This window comes from Sciurus vulgaris, assembly GCF_902686455.1.
Source record: "Sciurus vulgaris genome assembly, chromosome: 1".
NCBI lineage: Eukaryota > Metazoa > Chordata > Mammalia > Rodentia > Sciuridae > Sciurus > Sciurus vulgaris.
Genome location: NC_136461.1, coordinates 117,351,477 through 117,373,988, shown reverse-complemented (window position 1 = coordinate 117,373,988; position 22,512 = coordinate 117,351,477). Strand labels below are relative to the sequence as shown.

The following is a 22,512-nucleotide window of genomic DNA, read 5'->3' as shown; positions in this document are numbered from 1 at the left end:
TGTCCATGTCCCCTTTTCTCCATCTTTTGGTCTGTTCCTGCATCTGACTCATGTATTTATTTATTTATTTATTTATTTATTTATTTATTTATTTATTTATTGTCTCCTTCATTGTTTCTTTTCTCCTCTATCATTGTCCCTTAGTGGGTCCCTGTGGCTCTATTTTCTGTTTCAAAGAGAGGTGACATTGTGAATTGTTGAAGGATACAAGCTTTAAAATTCAGCTTTGCCCTTTCTTGGTCACGTGGACTTGGGTAGGTGACTTGACCTCTCTGAACCATGGTTCCCCCTCCACAAAATGGGGCCAGAGCCTGCTTTGAAGGGTCCGTGTGAACAGAATGAAGCAGCTCAGCCCCTTGTCTCACACTGGGTATGCACCTTGGGGTACAGAATTGTACTGAAGAGAAGGATGCCCAGGAAGCCATAGACCTCAGAGATTTGGAGGAAATTCCATTATTTTTACATTAGAGAACACAGATTTACCCTAGACTGGAATGTAAACTTTATGTTCACTTTAGAAACAAAGCTAGCTGGGGATATAGCTCGGTTGGTAGAGTGCTTGCCTTGCAAGCATAAGGCCCTGGGTTCAATCCCCAGTACCACCAAAAAAAAAAAAAAAAAAAGGCAAGTGTCCACACAAAGGCATTTTGAGCATGGAAAGGGCAGTCCGGGGTCACACCAATTTGCTTCCACTTTGTTCGGGTTGCTTTGGTGAATACAATTCATGGGAGAACCTCTGGCCACTTGGCCAGGACAGAGTTGGGGTGAGGTCAATAAGTACGGGCCCCTCTTGGCCTTCCTGCATCTCCTCTCCTTTTCCATTTCTGTCTCTACCCTGATGGGCAGGCCCCTTGACTTCCACCCTCCCCTAGGAAGCTCTCAGTGCCTCTGGCCAGGCCTCACCAACTGGTGATCAGGCAGGGCTGACCCAGGCCTCCAGACCCTCAGCCATCATCTCCCCTGGAGCCCTCCCCACATATCACTTGGGAAGCACAATGCCTGCCAAAGTCACTTCCCGGGTTAGCTCCTCCCCCTCTGTGGCCCCTGTGCCTCCCCTGCAGTAGGTCTTCACGCAGCGGGGTGAAGGGAGCATTGCATGGAGGGGGATATGGCACTGAGGCAGGGGACTGGAAGACACTGGGCACCTGAGGAAGGAAGCTGGGGTCATCTTAGGGAGGGCCTGAAGGATCCTAGGGAGGGCTGGAGGTGGGCGGGGAGAACCCTCACCTGCTGACTTAGTGGTGCGGTTACAGACCCTGAGGAAGAAGGGCTTCAACGGCTGCGACAGCCCAGAGCCCGACGGGGAGGACTCGCTGGAACAGAGCCCCCTGCTGGAGGACAAGTACCGGCGCGCCAGCGAGGAGCTGGACGGGCTCTTCCGGCGCTATGGGGTGAGCCCCACTCACTCTCTCTCTGTCGGTCCCCCCTTCCGGCCCCTTCCCCCCCAGGCGCTGCACAAGAAGCACAGGGAATGTGAGAGCCCTGAGGTGGACGAGGTGTTTGCCCTGACCCCCCAGACGGAGGAGAAATATAAAAAGATAGACGAGGAGTTTGATAAAATGATGCAGAGTTATAGACTGGCCGTGAGTAGTCGCATGGAGGGCCTCCCTGTGGTGCATGGTGTGGCTTTGCGCGGCCCTTGGCTGCCTCTGATGGGTGTTCTGCTCTGAGCCATGCTGGGGATAGTAGTGACCACTGAGGACCCTGCGACCTTGGTCAGGATAACCCTGTGACCTGTGCTGACACTCATCTCAGCTGAAGCACGAGCCAGAGAGACACGGAGTGTCCCCCTTGCCAGCAAGAAATATGTAGATGACATGAGGTCCTTGAGGGACAGTACAGTGTAGGGTGCTGTCGTCTTGGTATAAACACCCTTGGGCTGCTCTGATGCCCTGACCAAAGGCACTCACCTGTGTTTCGGGGCAGCAGAACTGCTAAAGGGGCAGGCAATGAGGTGGGTGAACTCCCTCTACAGCAGGCTGGGTGGAGGAGTGACTGCAAGAGAAGTAATGTCGTGACCCATGGCACAGGCTTGTAACCTCTGTGTGTGTGAACTTGGGTCTGTACTCAGGGCTTCTAACCTACTCCCAGTGTGACCTGCCTGGCTGAGGACTAACCTGCCTCCACTAGGGGGTGTCCCTGGTCCTGTCTGCAGGGAACAGAGCCTGGATCTCAAAGCACTCCCACCACCTCTGCCTTAATAGGAGTGGCAGGCAGGACCTCAGGAAGGCCAGGGGCAGAGAGCTGGTGTTGCTGATCCAAGGACGCACAGCCCAGAACTCAGAACCCCCCCTTGCCTTCCCTCCCAGGCAGAATGGGTCCCGGAAAAGGGTTGACCTGGCCTGACTCTGCCCCTCCTTTTTCTGTCTAGTCAGCTGTCCCTGCCCCCAACTTTGCCATGCCTGTCACCGTGCCCGTGTCCAATCAGAGCTCACTGCAGTTCAGCAACCCCAGCGGCTCCCTGGTCACCCCTTCCCTGGTGACATCATCCCTCACAGACCCGCGGCTCCTGTCCCCCCAGCAGCCAGCACTACAGAGGAACAGTGTGTCTCCAGGCCTGCCCCAGCGGCCAGCCAGTGCAGGTGAGTAGGCTGGTGGGTGGGTAGGGAAGGTGAAAATGAGTTACGCAAGGGATTCTGGGATCCTGTTTTCCAAAACGGGTCTTCCCTTTACCTACCACAGCATTCCAGCATTTGGGTAGCTCCTGAGAGAAGGGCCCAGCGCTCCTCCTCCCAGTAGCCCTTCTTCTGCTCAGTCCCGAGACTCCCTGTGGGAGGGGGAGTGCTGCCAACTCATTGTGGTTCTGCTTTATCCCCCAGGGGCCATGCTGGGGGGAGACCTCACCAGTGCTAATGGAGCCTGTCCCAGCCCTGTAGGTGAGTGCCACTGTCCTACCTGGCGCAGGGGAAGCCTACTCACTCGTTCAGTGACCAGGAAAGGCCTAGATTAGAGAAGAGGAAGATCACAGGGAAGTGGAGTCCCTGAATGGTACAGGAGTGAGAAGATGTTTCAGCCGCTGGATTTTGGTGTCTGCAGCAGTGGTTGGCATGGATGAGCAGCAGAAACGTAGGCTTGGGGAGTGCTGGGCAGACTATGAGAACCAACATTTCGGTTGGAGTGGAAAATCCAGGTTTTTCCTACTGAGTAGAGGTGTCTGATTGGGATCTGAGGATGAGGTCGCCTGGTCTTCCCTGGATGAGCAGGAGGCAGAGACTTGCACATGCATGTTCTCGCTCTCACCGGGAATCTTCATGTTAGGTGTGCACTTGTAGGCAGGCACACATACACAAGTCATAGAAGAAAGGCTGTCTACCTCCCCGCCCCCCACAGCCCATAGCCCCTCCTGTCTTGTGCCATTGTCCGACTGGGTTACTGACTTCTAATGTCACCATTGACGTCACCCTGACATTCCTGCCATTCCCAGAGGGATCTGGGAATTGGGACAGAGGCAGCCACACACTTTGAGGGCAACATGGTCTTAGGGGACAGAGCAAGGTGGCATTTCTGCCTGCAGTCACTGCTACATCTCCGAACCCCAGAATCCCTGAGCTTGGCGTCAGCTCCCTCCCTGGCAATAATCATGTACTAGGGTCAGGAAGTTGCGGGGAATGGATGAATACCCCTCCCTGTCCAAGGAGAGGACCAGAGAAGTTCTCGTAGACTTTGAGGAGATAGTTGCACACATTAGTCCTGGGGTCCATTGTGTGGGAAGCAGACGAGAACCCTGCTTGACCTCCATCCAACTCTGGGGCCCCAGACAAGTCATGACACCTCTCTCTCCCAGGCTCAAGTTTCTTCTGTAAGTGATACATACCCTGTCTTTCAGGATTAATGTTAAGATTAAGTGAGATAGTATGTGTGTGAATGGCCTATATACATTGTGGAGTGTGGAGCAAACGTAAAAGATAGTTATGCCTGTCGTTACCAGTGTAATTATGGTGGTGGCTGTGTCATCAGTCCCTCAGTGCCAGCAACACCATCTCTGCCAGTAAATGGCCTGTTTCCCCCAGGCCCTTTGCACCTTATCCTGTATCAGTTCAAATCATGGAGTCCCCAGCATGTGGCAGAGGGAGCAGCCAGGTGGTTGGTGGTTAGCCCTGGTGACCAGGCTCCTCAAGAGACCTAGATTCCAGGTTGCACCCTTTCCCCACCCTGGCCATTGTGGGTCCTGTCAAGGCAGGTTGTGGGACCTTTGGAGATCAAAGAAGAGAGCGGTAGGGAGAAGCCGAGGTGCAGATCTCTTGTCTCAGGGCAGTGGCAGTGTTTGTTTCCAGTTCTGTCCTTGGTGCTCCCACCTACCAGTCCCATCACAGGTGACTTGGAGGCAGGGAAGGAACCCAGTGATTCAGGAGCAGGGGTGTTCTCTCCTCTAGTTCTGGGAAGGTAGTAGGGAATGTCAGGCATCTTGGCGTGGCTTTAGAGGGTCTGGTGGAGGGGTGCTGGCTTGGGAGATGATGGGACTGTGAGGCAGGCCCCACTTTTCCCCTTCACCCTTACCTCCTCTCTTCTCCAGGGAATGGCTATGTCAGCGCTCGGGCTTCCCCTGGCCTCCTCCCTGTAGCCAATGGCAATAGCCTAAACAAGGTCATCCCTGCCAAGTCTCCACCCCCGCCCACCCACAGCACCCAGCTTGGAGCCCCCAGTCGCAAGCCTGACCTGCGGGTCATCACTTCCCAGGGAGGAAAGGGGTTAATGCATCACTTGGTAAGTGGGTGTCTGGGCCATGGGCTGGAAGTGGGAGGGTGGGAAGAAGGGAAAGAGCAGACCTGTTGCAGGAGAGATGAAGGTTAGCCAGCAGTTAGGACTTCCCAAGAGAGATCATGTATGCATGGACTTTTGTGAGCTCTTTCTTCCCTGAGGACCATTTAAGAGGTTGGAACATGGAAATGCCAGGGTAAATAGGCAGTAGAAAGGGACAGGAGGTGGGAAGAAGGTTCTGTGATGGGGAGAGGGTCTGGCATTGTAGCAGGCGGTTGAGGACTAGATGGTGGAGTTGCTAACTGGTGGTGGCTGGGATATGGCATCTTCTGAGAATTAGCATGGAAGAACTCTGTCTTCCTGGGCTGGCAAGCACCTGCTTTTAGGCAGTAAGGTGAATGGATGAAGGGTAGAAGCCAGAGACTGAGCCGTCCCCTTGGTTTTATTTCTGCTCCCAGACTGAGGACCATTTAGATCTGGTAAGTGAGGCCATGAGACGTTCTCAGTGCTTTGAATTCTGGGTCAGCCCACTCTTCTGGGTCCCCAGCATGGAGTGCACGTGCCTCGTCTTTTTGCCTGTGTGTTTGGTGTGTGTTGTTTGTTTTTTGTTGGGAGCTGTGCTCAGTGCCAGCTGGGCAGCTGAGGTGAACGGGATGGGATGAGGGACCAGACATGCATGTGCATGAACCTGTGCGTGTGTGGATGTCCTTATGTGATGCTGCATCCAAATGGTGCATGCACACACATGTGCATCTGTGCAGAGTGGAGTGAGGCCATCCTCAGGCCTCAGAGGCCCCAACCCTGACACCTGATTTAGGCCTTAGGTCTCACTAGCCCTCTGACTCTGCTTAGGTCCACACAGCATTCTTGGAACCCAGGATAGGGACCTTTGTGGGAGGGATGCCTGCTAGAGAGTAAAGTAGTTTTCCAGGAGAAGCTGAAGCCCAGCAATGGCCAGAGTTGTCCTTTTGTGGGGGCTTCCCTGTCCCCCAACTCCACCCCCATCTCCTTATGTGTCCTCCTGCACTCAGCCCTTCTCACAGGTATGCAGGGAGGTACACAGCCACTCTCTCTTCCCTCCTCTCTCTTAAACACTTACATACTCACCCGCAGCCAGGAATGGGACAGGGGATCCTCCCTCCCCAACTGCCTGACGGGAGGCCAGAGAGACTGGAAAAGGCAGGCAGGCTTTGGCGGCCAACACGGCAGCAGTTTCGGCCCCAGCGTGGAGTTGGAATAAACAAGTGACTCAGCGGCAGATGGAGCAGACAGAGCCCCACACGTGTGTGCGTACACGCAGGCACACGCCACGCCAGTCCCCGCGTCCCCTCCCAGATGCCACCACGCCTTTCCCAGGGCAGGTTCTGCAGTGTGATGGCTGCTGTCTTCTGCTTCTCTCACTCTTCCCCAGGAACCTGGGCCAGTATTGGGGTCGTGGCCACAGGGCCAGCATATGGGGCCTTCCTCTTTGCATGTTTTGAAGGTGAGAGTAAATCCACATGTGCACGTTTCTCTCCATGGGTCTTAGTGTCTCTGTGATTGCACCAACTTGTGTTTGGGTATCTCTGGGTCCTCCATGCTGAGGCCTTACCTTGGCCTTGGCCTGCAGGGTCAGCCTATGGCAACCCACCCATCTGGCACTTCCTGACAGACAGTTTTCTTCTGCAGAACAATGCCCAGCGCCTTGGGGTCTCCCAGTCTACCCACTCACTCACCACCCCAGTGGTTTTCCGTGGCAACACCAAGGTTTACTCAGCCAGGGACTCCCCTTCTCTTCCATGCCCACCGCCTACAACACAGGTGAGTGTTCATGTGACATATATGAGTGTGTACTTGGCCTTGGAACTGATGAGTGACCAGAGAAGGAACATTAGGTATGCTGGGAGCCAGTTGTGGTGGCAAATGCCTGCAATTTCTGTCTCTTGAGAAACTGAGAAAATGAAAATCCCGTTTGAGGCCAGCCTCAGCAATTTAGTGAAGCTCTAAGCAACTTAGCAAGACCTTATCTCAAGACTAAAAAATTAAAAAAAAAAAAAGAGGGGGGCCAGGAATGTAGCTCAGTGGTAAAGCACCCCTGGGTTCAATCTCTAATACCAAAAAAAAGTAACCTAGGGAAGCCACAATCTGAGGAAAGCTATTGATTTTGGGGAGCCCTCCAGGGGATGCTAAATTCATTGATCATTTTGGTAAGGGGGATTGAACCCAGAGGCTCTTAACCACTGAGCCACATCCCCGGCCCTTTTTATATTTTATTTTGAGACAGGGTCTCACTAAGTTGCTTAGGTCCTCACAAGTTGCTGAGGCTGACTTTGAACACAGGATCCACCTGTCTCAGCCTCCCGAGCCCCTGTGGTTAAAGGCATGCCCATGGTTGCTAGATTTAGCAAATAAAAATGTAGAATGCTGGCTAGTTGGGGTGTCACACACCTGTATCCCAGCAACTCAGGAGGCTGAGAAAGGAGGATCACAAGTTCAAGGCCCGCCTAGGCAACTTAACGAGACCTGTCTCAAAATAAAAATTAAAAAGGGCTGGGGATGGAGTTCAGTGGTAAAGCACCCTTGGATTAATCCCTAGCATGAAGGGATGGGAGTTTACTGCCCAGTTGTCTGTCAACCTTGTCCCTTGCCCATGTAACCATGTATATGCCCACCCCCAGGTTATTATGTCTTACAGCTCAGGACTGCTTCAAAGTATTACCTTATGGGCCAGTCTCATCTCTAAGAGCAGTGGGTGGGAAACGTCTTTCAGCTATGTGCTGAGACTTGAGGCCACCAAGAAGAACTGGCTCCCTGAGGGCAGGGTGGCGTGGGACAGTTGGCAGAGGGAAGCTCAGACCATTTTTTAGAAGACATTTTTTTAATTTAGGAATCCCACCATGGTGGTTTTCTTCTGTCTTCTGGGTCCAGCAGTCTTGAGAATCAAGAGGGAAGTTAGTTGTTGAGACCTGGGACAGGCATTTAGCAGGCCCAGTCTTATGAACTTTTGTTTGTCAGTGCCATGAAAAGCAGTTTGAACCCCTGGATCTGCCCTTGGATCCCTGCTGGGAAGTGTGTTGGATTTCCCACATCCTCCCAGAAACCAGGCTTCCACTTCCTCTTGCTATAGGAGTAGCTAAGCAGACCTCAGTTCAGATAACAGGTGTTTTCAGGAGACCCTGGACCTATAAACAAAGACCCAGTGAGCACATTGCTGTTCAGTTGTTCACTGTTTACAATCCTGGCTTTGGTTCAGGTTCTGCCTGGGGGTGTTCTTACTACGGTAATGTCTTGGGCAAGAGATGGGTCTGGTCCCTTATTGACACTGGCGGCAGAGGTCTGACTGTGGTAGCTCTGTGAGCAGACCAAGGGCTGCCTGGTGGCCTGAGGGCTACACTCTGGCCCTGGGAAACCAGGCCTCAGAGTAGACAGGGCTGGAGTCTGGGGGCAGCAGGGCTCAGAGCAGCACTGTGTTGGATCTCTTATCATTTACTCACTGAGGAACCTCGGGCAAGGGCTTATAAAACTAAGTGTTGGAAATAGTCCTGGAGCCCATTTTTGCCCATGTTTGGTTTTTAAATATAAGCATCTCAAAAACTGGTCAGCATTAGGGGCAAGCACGGACCACCTCTGGATGAGGTTTGGAGATCACAGAAAGTCCTGGGGTCTTGTCTGAGCTCTACCACTGGGCCAGTATCTCAGTCTAGGCTGCAGTTATCTCATTTGTAAAATAATAGTAGGTAAATCTTTGAAATATTTACCAGGTGCCAGATACGTCTGTGTGCTTTCTGGATAGTAACACTCTGGTCCAGCAGGGCATGGCAGCGCACACCTGTAATCTCAGCAGTTTAGGAGGCTGAGGCAGGGAGATCGCAAGTTCAAAGCGAGCCTCAGTAACCAAACAAGACCCTAAGCAATTTAGCAAGATCCTGTCGCTAAATAAAAATATAAAAAGGGCTGGGGATGTGGCTCAGTGGTTAAGTGCCTCTGGGTTATATTCCCAGTACTAAAAGAAAAAAAAAAGGTTACTCTCTGGTCCTCACAGCATCTGTGATGTGGTAGGTAGATGTACTGCCTTCCATTTGTAGGCAGACAGTAAGTAACTTGCCCAAGGTCACATGGTCTATAAGTGGAGGCAGCCAGGAAGCTTGGCCTCCTAGCAGTGTTGCAGAGGCGACACCATCTTCGCTGCATAAATGTGGCTGGAGCCGATGATCTAGGACTCCCAGCAGAGGACTATAGTTTGAGTTGACTGGGAGGCACGCCCCCCCATAGCCTGCCCTCCCACGGTCACAGTGCAGCACCACTGTGGTCCTCAGGGAAGACATTTTCTAAACTGTCTAAACGGGATGCGACATGAAACAGCACAGCGCTGTGTAAATCATGAAGCCTTTCATGGTTCTGTTTATTTTGTGGCTGTGCAAACATCACAGTGTCTTCATTAAGCTAGATGTTTTAGAAAATGAGTGCCCTCAAGGTGCAGCCTTGGCCTGACCTGGTGCCCATGAAGGCCCCTGCTCCTGGGGTGTGAGGACTGGTGAGAAACACGCATCCTCTGTTTATGTGGGCACAGTGCACTGCTCCGAGCCCACTACTGTTTGTTTAGATCTTGACAATCTGAGACTCTTGGGGCTGTGCAGAAGGGGGAATGGAGGTATATTTGCTTCCTGGGCTCATGTGTCTAGGGTTCCCCTGTGGGTCCCCACTGCCTCAGAACGGCAGCTGGAGAGTCACAGGTGATGACAGACCTTCCCTACTTACCTTTTCTCCCCCTTTACTTTTCTTTTTTATAATTGTCATCACAGAAGTGATACCTACACATGATTTTCTTAAAAAAGAGTTCAACACTATTTTAACAACCACCCCTTTTTTCATCCTGTTTGAAAAAAAAAAAAAAAAGCACCTCACAATTATTATTATGACTTGCATTTCTCTGAGCGCCATCTCTGCTGAATTTTTATGGGTTTCTCGAACTCTTCACACCTGTCATTGAACACTGCCTGGCCTCTCACCTCTCCAGTCCTGGTGTCAGGCCCCCCTCCAGGACCCTCCTGCCTTCTCCCTGCTGCAGATTACCAGTTGACCAGCGCAGAGCTCTCCTCCCTCCCGGCCTTCAGCTCGCCTGGGGGGCTGTCGCTAGGCAACGTCACCGCCTGGCAACAGCCCCAGCAGCCCCCTCAGCCCCCGCAGCCGCAGCCTCCGCAGCCACAGCCACAGCCACAGCCGCAGCAGCCACAGCAGCCACAGCAGCCGCAACCACCTCAGCAGCAGCCCCACCTGGTCCCTGTGTCTCTCAGCAACCTCATGTGAGTCCTCAAGAGATCTGCCATAGGGTGCCTGGGGGTAAGGAGAGGAAGAGGAGGGCCCTTCAGAGAGCAGGTTCCTTCAGGGCTGCCTGTTATCAGTGGATCCCACTTGTGAAGCTCTGAGGCAGTAAATGGCAGCCCTGAGTACCCTGTACAGGCCCAGGAAATTCACTCTGGGCCTGAGCCCCGTCCCCCACCAGCCCCGGGCTGCAGGTGACATGAGATTGAATGAGAACTAAAGTGGCTTATTTTATTTCCCTTCTCTCCCTTCGTTTGATCCTTTTGCTCTCTCTTCATCCACCTCTCTCCCTCCTCTCCCCCATTCTCATTCTTTCTTCCTCTTTGTCCGTGATTTCTCACTTTTCCTGTCACTTACCCCTCTGTTTCTGTCCCCTCTACCCCATGCCCATTTCCTGCCTCCAGCCCGGGCAGCCCCTTGCCCCATGTGGGTGCTGCCCTCACAGTCACCACCCACCCACACATCAGCATCAAGTCAGAACCGGTGTCCCCAAGCCGTGAGCGCAGCCCTGCGCCTCCCCCTCCAGCTGTGTTCCCTGCTGCCCGCCCTGAGCCTGGTGACGGTCTTAGTAGCCCAGCAGGGGGATCCTATGAGACCGGGGACCGGGACGACGGACGGGGGGACTTCGGGCCCACACTGGGCCTGCTGCGCCCAGCCCCTGAGCCTGAGGCCGAGGGCTCAGCAGTGAAGAGGATGCGGCTCGACACCTGGGTACTGTAGCATCATCCCTCCTGCCAGTGTCTGCTCCGCCCAGGGACTGCCCCACGTGCCCTGACCTGCTTGCTCTCCCACCGGAGAGGCCTTGTGGCCGGCTAACCCTCCACCGGCCCTTCTGGGGCAGCCCTTCTCCTCGCGAAGGCCCAGCCCTCTTCCCCAGCATCAGACCTCTGCTCGATGACCCCCTCACAGCTGGCCCTGCCCCTAGAGTCCCGCCCCATGGGGAGAGGGGCATGGGGGTACACACTTGTAACTGGGGCCACCCTCACACCCCCTTCTCCATCTCCTCTCTTCGCAGACATTAAAGTGACGATTCCCACTCCCCTCCTCTCAGCCTCCCCGATGAAGAGTTGACAATCTCACCGCCCACCCCTCCCTGTCCTGGGCTCCTCCCGCTCGACCCCCACTTCCTTTCTTGTGCTCCGTGTCCTGTTGACGGTTACATTTGTGTATAATTATTATTATTATTATATTATTATTATTATATTTTTTTTAATTTGGATTCTCGCTTTTGAGAGAGGGATGCTCTCATCCCTTCTTTCTTTCCCCCCACCATTTTCACTGGCAGGGGGCTCTCTTTTTGCGGGAAGGGGGGGGACACTTTGCACGTTGTACACATATGCTGCAGGAAGCGGGGGGCCCAGTAGGCCTTTGGGAAAGGACAGGTGCCGAGCCCTGCATGTGGAGCCCCCCACGCCATCCCCCAGACAGAGGGAAAGAACCAAAAACTACCACACAACAAGAACCCATACAGTAGGCTGAAGGCCCGAGGTTGGCTGGCTAGGTGGTTCGTGTGTCGGGGTGTGAGGAGGCAGAGGCTCTCTGCTGCTGGCTCTCCACATGGCCGTAGGCACATGAGGCCCAAGCCTGGCCCCTGAATACGCCTGCACACACGATACCCTCACTGCCTCTTGTGTGCTGCACCTCAAGGTTGTAGGTGCTGGCTGAGCTTCTGGGCTGGGAAGGCTGCTTGGGAACCTGGAACTGGGGACAGGGGTTTGAGGTGGGGGCCTCTCTGGAAGCACATTTGGAGAAAAAGAGAGCCATGAGGAGAGGGCTGAGGAGGATAGAAGGGCTGGGCAAGGGGTGAATGGGGGCCCCTTCCCTTCCCCCAGCTTTCTCTCTAGGATATACAGTGCAATAGCTCCCACCCCTCAGTTGACCCTAGCCCTGTAAAGCTGGCCTCAATCTGCAGGGAGACCTGGGGAGAGGAACTCTAGGGAGGTGGCTCCAGGGCTGGGCCAGAGTGGGCCCTGGGCTTCCCTGGGGTGCCTGAGGGCAGGTGTGGGGAGGGGACTTCCTCTGCCTTGCACGCATGCTTCCCTGAGGAGTGGACACTGGGCTGGTCTGCGGGGCAGGAGTCCCTACAGATGAGTTCCATCTGTAGCGGGCGCTGCCCTGATCCCGCCCGGGCCCTCCCCAGCCCCTCCCAGCTCCTGCTCCCCTCCTCACCCCCTGCTCTTGGCACCCTCATTGTCTCGCTACCTCCTTGTCCCACCACCTCCAGGCCGTGTCCCACCTTCCCTCTTGGCTACTGTAATTGTAAATAGCAACCTTTGGAAAACGTTAGAGGTGTAACAGTCCAGGAAACTGTTTTTTTTTGTTGTTGTTGTTGTTGTTGTTGTATTGATATGAAATGAGATTCTATTTTTGTCAAAGTATATTGTAATAATAATGACTCAAACGGCCCGTACTGTACAGATGAGATTCTTCTGCTGTTGTTCTTGCTCCCCTCTCCTCCCCACCCCTCCCCACCCCAGTCAGCCCTGCTCTGCTGCCTCCTCGGTGGGGGTGGTGCAAGGAGCCCAGGGGCACTCAAAGCATGGGGTCCTGAGGCCTAGGGCTGTATCAGAGCTCAGCCTGGAGGGGGCAGCCCCCAACCTGCTCTCCACCACCACCCGCCTTCAGGGGGCACTGGCCCCACTCCTCCACACCAGCCCAGGTCCTGGGGGTTTCCTCCCAGTTGGAGAGTAGAGTTAGACAAGGCCCAGTTTTGTAGTAGATGACCGTCTTTGCCCACCTGTGACCCAGCCTCTTGCAGTATTCTGACACTTGACACAGGAAGGAACCAGAAGCAGAGGGGTGTGTGTGACCACATATACACCTGAATGTTTGTGAGGGCATCTGGTATTTGTGTCTGAGTGCACCTGTGTATTTACGTGTGTGTGCGGCTGTGCAGATGGACTTTTGTGTGCCTCTGAGCCCAGTTGGGTTATCACAAATCTTCGTGCGACTGGAGTTGAGGGCATCCCTGTGACTGGGTGCTGGGTGTGTGTTTACAGTGGGACAGGTGGCTGCTTCAGCCCCATAGCCCTGGCTTCTGGCTCTGTGACCCCCGCTCCCTTCTTCCCTGCTGCTGTCCTCAGCTCTGGGGGTTCAGCAGCAGCCTTTTTGCTTCTCCCTGCAGCCTACCTCTCCAGGGCTTCTCTCCAGGAGCCTTTGCCTCCACACATGGTCGTCCACTTAGTCCCCCACACCTTGACAACACGGTTCCCTTCATGGAGTACCCGCTCTGAGTCCAGCTTTCAGAGCACAACTCAAGTCCTCTTCCTCCCGAAGCTTTTCCCTCAGCCGAGCAGTGATCCTTTCTAACTCAGCTTCACCCCACCTGCTGACAGACATGGATGTGGCATGTCCAGCCTTCCCACCTCCCCTGAAGGTTCCCCGAGGGTGTTCAAGAATTGATGGAACTTGATCAGGGCCTCAAAAGAAGCTAGGGTATAGTTACATGCATATGTGCTCACAGAGCCTTGCCTAGTGCCTGGCACGTAGTAGGCACTCAATAAATGCTGAAAGGGTGAATGGTTGAATGATAGGTGCTCAATAAACGTCGAATGACCGTCTCTTCTCAGGCTATTCCTACCATCATAAGTCTGCCCACCTTTCTAGGTCAAGCTTGGCCACCATTAAATGCGGGGTGGGGTGAGGGCCCCTGCAGTTCACGGTGCAATATTTAACCAGTTTTGCCCTCTGCCTTGGAAAGGCAAACCTGGATTTTGATTACCATGTGCGGATGTGTGTGTGTCCTTTCTTCTCTGTCCTTGGCAGTAGGGGGTGGGCTGTGAGTGAATATGTGACATTTCCACAATTCAGTACCCCAAGGTTTCTCTTGGGGACAGGGGCTCCTGGCAGGCCAGATGTATGGGTCCCTGGGAACCCAGACCTCAAGTGGGGACCTAATTTTTTCTTCCTCTCACAAGCCAAATTTCCCTCCACCCACTCCCTCTGAAGAACTGGGCATTTGCCAAAGTAACCACTGGAGTCATCCAAGGCCCTTCCCCTCCCCAGGTTTCCCACAGTTTTCAGGGACAGTGGGCAAGAGGACCGCCCCCACACACCTCAATGGAACACACCATTTCCCTTCCCCAACAGTGCACTCAATGCAGTGAGACTGAACCTGTCCCCACCCTCCCTCCCCACCTTGGACAGGAAGGAAGTAATGCACCTTCTCTTGCTGATTATTTATTTGTTTGGAGAGACAAATGATGTAAAAGTGTATCTAGAAATATCTATATCTCTATATATTTTTAACTGACTCTTTGGAATCCCCTGGGGTGGGGGGGATAGGCTTTCATGGAGCAGGGAGACAGGGAGCCTGGGAACTCCTCTTCTCCTGCCCTGCCTCTCCCGGCCCCTAAGCAGCTAGTAGAAGGACTGGGATTTGTATGGAGGCAGGAAGCTGGATGTTCTGTGGAGAGTCTGGATTCTCTTCCCCATTCATATCCCAGTTGAGAGGGAGGGGGTGGGAGAGAGGGAGGAAGGGAGGGGTGAAACAGGCCATGGAGATGACCCACCCCCAAACCCGACAATCACCCACACTCCTGGGGCTCCTTCTGGGTCCTGGGGCAGGGCGAGTCCAAGTGTGCGGCTGTTGATTTGTTTTCGATATTTCTTTTCGTGCTGTATGGTGATGCTTTCTTAGTATTCTACACAATAAGAAAAGACAAAAGTCCTCGAGATTCTTATGAGTTTTGTTTGAAAACTCTTTCACTATATTTGTTGTAAAGAGGTTTACTATTAAAAGAAAAAGAATACACGTTTCTGATAACTTCGGCTTGGGCTTTGGTTTCTTTGGTGCGGTCGATGAGGGGAAGGAAGGCCGGGGTGGCCCTGCCAGGTGAGGCCTGCACTTCACCAGGTGGAAAAGGATGGTCTGGGGGAGAGCACTTCCAGGTGTCTCAGGGTGACAGTTTCCTCCAGGTGCTCTGTCAGGAGGAGACAGCCCCAGGACTAAGGACAGGTTGTCTAGTTAGAAGCTTCAGGAGGGATCCTGAGACAGAAAAGAAACAAATGCACCCAAGGTCAGGTCCAGCCCTCTGACTGCTGAATGACTCTTTGGCAGAAACCTGTCTGACCGCAGGTTAGGCACAGGGGTAATCCACCTTCACAGTCCTCAGTCTCCCTCCAGCAGGCACTGTGCTCTTGCCCTGGCGTGTGAAGTACCTTGACAGTACCAGGGAAACTTTCCCTCTTCTCACATGTCCCAAAGGGCCCCCCACCAAGTGCCCTTTGCTGAAATGGGCTGCCCCTACCCTGCACCCTTACTGCATAGCTGTGCCATGGCCCAGAGGTGGCAGCTAGGAAGACAGGGTGTCGGGCATGGCTTGCTGTACCCGCTACACCTGTGCTAGTGCACAGGCAAACTGAGTATGAGACCCCTGTGTAGATCAACTGAGACAGGCCGATAAAGGCCTGAAATCCACACCACATGTGCAGGGTTCTGGGCCCTAAGAATTCAGGCTGCCACAAGAGCACATGGGAGTCAGACGAGACACAAAATGTCTTCATGGCTTGGGTTTCCTCACCTGCAAAATGCCTCCATCTGTGCGGATCATGTCATTACAGACTTCACCTAATGGTCTCCATCAGCAGAACAGAGAGGGACCACAAAATCTGAGCAGGATGTGTCCTCTAGGCCAGGCTCCTGGTAGAAGCTTCAAGATGGCCTCCAACTCCCTGCCTGGTATTCACACCTCCCTAGCCCTCTCACACGCATCACGGTTGGCATGTATGACCAAGAAAAGGCAGTGAAGTAAAGGCATGTTACTTCCAATGCTAAGTCATGGCTTCTACATGTCTCTTTCATCATTTGTCCTGGAGGAAACCAGATGCCATGTTGTGTGACAGCCTCTGGAGAGACACATGTGGCAAGGAACTGAGGCCTCCTGCCGGCTGCCGTTTGGGATGTCATCTTGTCCTCTGCCCTTATAGTCCCCAAGCTTCACCACACATTACCACAGGAAAGGACTCCTTGGTACAGTGTACACTCCAGCTCACCCATGTCCATGGGACAAAGGACCTTCTCTAAGGTGACCAGAGCAATCGTAACCTAACATCCAAACCTGAGCAAAACCCTGTGTTCTGTGCATCTCCTCTCTGGTCATCAGACACCCTGGCCTGCCATTCTTTTCCCACAGGAATCACTTCATGAGGTATAGGGTCAGACTCACTATTGCCCACAAATATTACCTGTTCTCTTCCCCTTCCTGTATTCCCCAGTCCCTGTGTAGACAAGCAGAGTCAGTGGACTAGTTCTGGGCAGTGAACTGTAATATGACGCATGTGTGTCTCTTCTGAAATGCAGCTGGCAGTTGGGTACAGTGGTGCCTGTAATCCTAGTGACTTGGGAGGCTAAAGCAGGAGAACTGCAAGTTGGAGGCCAGCCTCAGCAATTTAGCAGGGCCCTAAGCAACTTAATGAGACCCTGTCTCAAAAATTAAAAAGGGCTTGGGATGTAGCTCAGTGGTAAAGTGACCCTCGGTTAAATCCCCAGTACAAAGAGAAAAAAGAAAAAGAAAGGAAATGCAGTGCCACTTGGTTCTCCAAGTGGTTTTTTCCCTGTCTCAGAAATTGTAGAAGAACTCATCAGTGTGGAATACAACAAGATCAAAGCAGCATGGATTGCTAAATGGCCTTCAGGTGTTGTTGCACACCAGAGAGGACTTTGTGTGAATAGAAAATAAGTGTGTTAAGCCACAAAAAATTGTAGAACTGTGTCTGCAAGATAAGCTACCCTTGGGCTGGGGCTGAGGCTCAGTGGTAGAGCACTTGCCTAGCATGTGTGAGGCACTGGGTTCAATCCTCAGCACCACATAAAAATAAATTAATAAAACAAAGGTCTATCAACATCTAAAAAAAATTTTTTTAATTAAAAAAAAAAAAAAGATAAGCCACCCTATCCTGACTGAGGTAGTATACTGACTCATGGACAACCTTGAAACCCATCTACTATAGATGCCTTGTGGAATGGTACACAGATCTCTGGACTTAGCATAGTTCAGCTCCTACTTCTGCCACTCACCAGCTGTGTGGCCTTCACTAGTCACCATCTGCCTGAGCTTCTGTTTCTGTACAACAGAGCTAACAGCTGTCTGCTTCCTCAAACCCCAGCCTGTCCTCCAATACACCCTCCCATCTTTGGCCCAGCCCTGATCATCTAACACCTGGCAGTTCTCAACTGCTTATCATATAGAGTGCAAACTCTCTGGTCTGGTTACCAAGGCTTTCAAAGAGCCAATGCAGAGCGGGGCATATTGGTGCAAGTCTGTAATCCCAGTGACCCAGGAGGCTGAGACAGTAGGATCCCAAATTCCTGGCCAGCCTCAGCAACTTAATGAAACCCTGTCTCAAAATAAAAATTTAAAAATGGCTGGGGATGTAGCTCAGTGGTAAAGCACCCAGTGTGCAATCCCCAGTATTCAAACAAAACAAAAAACCAACACAAATCGTCTTGCAGCCTTTGCCTATGCCTGTCCTTTACATTGTTGGACTCTAGGCAGACAAGACAGCCATTCCTTAACAAATCCTTTGTGTCTTTACTTGTGTTATCCTTCTCTCTGGAATGCATCACCAACCCTGTGTGATGCACTGTTAGACACTGTGATATAGAGAACAAGACAGTTCTTACCTCTAGTGGAAACAGGAGACAAGTGAACCAATCATAAGTGGGCTTGAGATGAGAGGCGAAGCTCACCCAAATGCAAACTAGTGAGATCAGGGAGTCTTCTTACAGGAAGTATTTGAGCTGGATTTTGAAGACATGTAGGAATTTCCTGGGCAAATAAAGGCAGAGAAGGCATTATACTGGGAACAGCAGGTCAGATATGGAGTGAGAATGGCAAGTGAGGATACGATGATGAATAGGACATCAAGTGCTATGATGCAGGTCAAAGCAATAGCATGGGAAGCTGAGGAAGCAGGCAAAGTCTCATAATGGAGGCCTTGATTGCCAAGACTTGGGCTGTATCCTGGAGATGTTTGGTCACCAAAAGATCTTAAGCAGAGAAAATGGAGATGTAGCTCAGTAGTAGAGTGCTTAGTGTGTGTGAGGCCCTGGGTTCCATCTCCGACAACCCCCCAAAATATAGAGACTTTTTGCGTGTGGTACTAGGGAGTTAACCCAAGGTTGCTCTACACTGGGCTGTACTCCCAGACCTTTTTAATTTTTCATTTTGAGACAGGGTCTTACTAAGTTGCTGAGGCTGGCCTTGAACTTGTGATCCTCCTGCCTCAGCCTCCTGAGTCTGATTATGGGTATGCCATCATGCCCAGGCTATGTAGAGACTTTGAGTAAAAGAGTAGCTTAGTCAGATTTGCATTTCATAAAGCTCCTGCCAGAAAAAGATCCATATGATAGTAATGTTGAGAATCAACCAGAAGGAATGCAACATGGGAGGCAAGTGGCCCAGCCAGGATCCATTACAAGTAGAAATGAGAGCCTAAACAAGGACAGAAGGTGGAGAGAAGAATTTAGTACATGTTTAATAGAAGGACACTTAAATTACTGCTATTAGTCAAAGACTTGAAGATAGATATAGTTACTTGGGTAAGAGGTCTATGAGCTCTACCACTCCAATTTTTTTTTTATCTCTCTATGATTTATCATTCCTCCAATGAGGTGTCTTAGGAATATGCACTCCATCCTTGCTTTTTCTTCTGTAGTACTAGGAATTGAACTCAGGGAAACTCTGCCACTTAGCTATGTCCCCCACCCTTTTTATTTTGACACAAGGTCTCACTAAGTTGCCCAGGCTAGACTGAAACTGGTGATCCACCTGCCTCATCCTTCCAAGCAGCTGGGATTACAGGCACATACCACCGTTCCTGGCTATCTTACAATATTAATACAACTTTAATATTAGGTTCTCTTGATCAACTTGATGGAATAAAGACTGGTACATTGTGCCTCTTTTTTTTTTTTTTTTTTTTTTGTTGTTGTTGTTTTTTGTTTTTTGGTACCAGAGCACTCAACCACTGAGCCACATCCCCAATCCTATTTTGTGTTTTATTTAGAGACAGGGTCTCACTGAGTTGCTTAGCACCTCTCTCACTGAGGCTGGCTTTGAAGTCCAGATCTTCCTGTCTCAGCCTCCTGAACCTGTGGGATTACCAGCATGCACCACCGCGACTGACTTGAAATTTCCTTTTAAAAATGCACTATTATGGGCTGGGGATATAGCTCAGTTGGTAGAGTGCTTGGGTTCAATCCCCAGCACCGCAAAAAAAAAAAAAAAAAAAAAAAAAAGCACTATTTCACCCATTTGGCTCAGTGCCTGGCATAGTATGTGTTCAGCAAGGCTAAAATGAGATAATGCATGTGAAAGTGTACTTTGCATGAAATACTTATAAATCCGAGTAATTCTTTTTTAAAAAATGTATTCAAAGGTGTGGTAACTTTTTGCAGCTTCTCTACTTTGTAGCTACAGAATCGAACCTTGAAGAAACGCCAGACAGACTACAATAGAATAGCACCCACCGGGCTTGTACCTCTAAAGAGGTGGCTCTTGGGCAGCAGGAAGCAAAGGGTGGTTATCTGACTGTTCCAGCCAAGAAGGCCAGACAAGTTTTTTTGTAGCTTATATTCTGACTCACCCCTCAGTCCCATGGGCTAAGTAACTTTTCCAGCCTTGTGATTGTGGAAACTTGTTTCAGGAACAGCGGAAGTGGAAAGGACATAAGATGACCCCACCCCAGCTCAAAGTCAATATCCCCCCCTCGTTTGTATCTGCTTGCAGTGAAATCATTGTTTCACTACCCAGCCCAAGAGCACATTCATTCCCCTACTCTATTTCGCAGTTGGTAAACCAGAATCCCAAAAGGCAGGAGGTGGTTCTTGGTAGCTCTTACAGCTCTCCGCCTGCCCCTTTCCACCAAGCCTCGCTCACTTCCTTGCTAGGTCGGTTCAGATAAACCTAGGGGCCCAGGATTTAGTGCTTACAGTTGGATTGAGTTAGATTTACCCCACCCCCTTTGTGCTTCCAAGCGTTTACGGCTTGGAAGGACCTCGCTCGGGCGGTTCGGGCTAGGGAGGCCGCCCACAATCACTCCTTTTTAGGGTGCATCAACCGCCACGTGCCCAATAAAAGCTGGTGATGGCGACGCCAGCCCAAGGGTGTGGGGGAGAGGAGGGCCAGCCTACGGGCAGGTCACGCGCCTGCCAGGCCCCGCCCCCACGTGACCCGCCAGAGCCCCTGTCACCACACTTGGTTGAGAGGAGGCTGGCGCTGATTGTGCCACCCAATCACTGCTCTGCAAGCCAGAGCCGTGGGATGATGGAACGGTTCCGGGTTCGGAATGAGAATCTCCATCTAAGGCGAAAGCGTGGAAAGGAGGTTGAAGGCAGGCAATTCAGTCACTTGTTTCATTAACCTTCTCTATACCGTAAGCGTCCCAGAGGGCAGAGATCACTGCTCGCCAAAGCACCTTGGCACAAGAGGGGCTTAATAAATGGCTGGCCACTGGCCTTGGACTTTGTTCGGAGCGCCGCCCTTGCCCTTTAAACCTGTCCCGTTCTGTTTCCTCGTCTCCCCGCCACGACACGGCAAATGAGGTAGTGGTTCGGCAGCGTGGCCAAACGCTACTCCCCAAAGACGCCAAGACAGATTACTCCAAGAACTACTCCCCAAGTTGGCGTGCTTGTGGACAAAGACCCCAAAACATTCCTGTGTTGGGCGGGAAGTGGCTCTTCAGGCTCTCTCCATTGGCTTTTCCAATGACGAATGGGAGCAATAACCAACCGAAGCCTGGATACGACGCATGCGTACACAAAAGATTTAGTTCCGGAGTGGGAAAACCCCCAGCGGAGCAAATCAGTTTTGGCTAGATCACTCCCGGGCTCGAAGGAGGAGGTATGCTTGCGCTGATTTAACTGCTTCCAACTCGCTGCTCAAATCCAGGGGGAGTTAGCGCCCTGGATCTTCAAGTCAGTTTTCCCAGATCCCTTGTCTCGGTCATCACTGCATTGAAGTGCATCCGGACCAAGCGCTGCCTGGGAGATCTAAAATTAAAAAAAAATTAAAAAAGGAAGAATTTCGGTCGCTTCCCTCGGGCGACAAGACCGTCCCAAGGAGCCATTGGCTTGGGTCTTTGTGCAGAGGCCCATCAGCGTGAGCATTGATTTGGGCAGGAGGTTTCACAGTATACCAAGCGTTATATCCATTCTCTTTGGAGTGTCTCGTAAAACAACTCCAGAAGGGTTATCAAGTACAAAAGCTGAATGAAGTCCGAGGACTCTGCGAGTCATGGTAAAGTAGCCTGGAACCTAGGCTGCCCAATTCCCCATTCAGTACTCTTTTAAGATGATGATCCTGCCTCCCTGCTTGTGTCCAGTGTGTGGGGGGGTGGCACTTAAGATTTTAAACTATTATGTATGTGTGTGTGTGTGTCACACACACCTTATTAAATCCTATGGAACATATATTTGACATTTTGAAGTTTATATTCCCTTAGCACAAAATAGGAGCTCAGGCTCAAGGGCAGTCTCAGCAATTTAGTGAGGTCCTAATCAACTGCACCCAGCTTAATTTACTTATCACTTTAGCTCATTATTCTTTAAAGATCTATGGTTTTAACAAAAATTGTAGAAAGTAGTACTTAAGAAAAATGAACTTCCCCTGTTGTGTAAAAAAATAAGTTTATTTGCATCACTTGTACCCTTCTACCTCCCATGAGCCACCAAACAAAATTTCCGATACAAAAAACAAAACTTTTAAGTTCTTTTGAGTTATAGGATTGTTATCCAGCTGTGTTCTACAAACTGAGAAGATCGAACTATCTGATCTCTAAATTCCCTTCCAACTCCTACATTCAATGATTTTATAATATTGAGTTGGAAGTAATATATGTAAACTCAATAAGAATGTGTAGAAGAGCTGGGTGCCAGGGCACACTCTGGTCATCCCAGCGGTTTGGGAGGCTGAGGCAGGCGGATGTCGAGTTCAGAGCCAGCCTTAGCAACTTGGTGGGGCCTTGTGCAACTCAGTAAGACCCTGTCTAAATGAAAAATAAAAAAGGGCTGGGCATGTCGTTCAGTGGTTAAGGCCCCTGGGTTCAATTCCTAGTACAAAAAAAAAAAAAAAAAAAAGTAGAAATTGAGAATACAAGTCCAGTTATCCAATACAAGAAGAGAAGACATTTCAAGCAATATAGAAGGATCCCTCTTGAGAGGTAATAACAGGGAGAGTGATAAGTGGGGTGTGATGGGTGCACCCCTATAATACCAGCAACTCCACAGCCTGAGGCAGGAGTATTAACAAGTTCGAGGCCAGCCTGGGCAACTTAGTGAACTCTTGTTTCAAAGTGAAAAATTAAAAAAGGCTGGGGATGTAGCTCATTGGTAAGTAACCCCTGGGTTCAATTCCCAGGACCCCTCAAAAAAACCAATAGAGACAGAGCCAAATGCCTAGAGAAGTGCACAGATAATATGGTAATATAAATGAGTGAAGTGGTCCAGGATGAACATTGGAGACTAAGTTATGGAGACTGGAGAGGCCATGGCCCATCAAAAGAAGTCAGCTG

The 22,512-nt window shown here is 51.2% G+C and overlaps 1 protein-coding gene across 1 annotated transcript in view; it reads left to right on the top strand.

Moving 5' to 3' along the window:
* The window catches only part of MEF2D (myocyte enhancer factor 2D), a 30,436-nt gene extending 16,280 nt beyond the window's left edge, over positions 1–14,156 (top strand). Inside the window, 11 exon segments of the mRNA XM_079104502.1 lie at positions 1,254–1,391; positions 2,372–2,582; positions 2,820–2,876; positions 4,514–4,704; positions 5,157–5,177; positions 6,367–6,426; positions 6,428–6,442; positions 6,444–6,498; positions 9,746–9,980; positions 10,404–10,710; positions 11,015–14,156. Coding sequence (XP_078960628.1) covers positions 1,254–1,391; positions 2,372–2,582; positions 2,820–2,876; positions 4,514–4,704; positions 5,157–5,177; positions 6,367–6,426; positions 6,428–6,442; positions 6,444–6,498; positions 9,746–9,980; positions 10,404–10,710; positions 11,015–11,026 — 1,302 coding nt within the window. The 3' untranslated portion in view covers positions 11,027–14,156.
* The last annotated feature ends 8,356 nt before the right edge of the window (positions 14,157–22,512 follow it).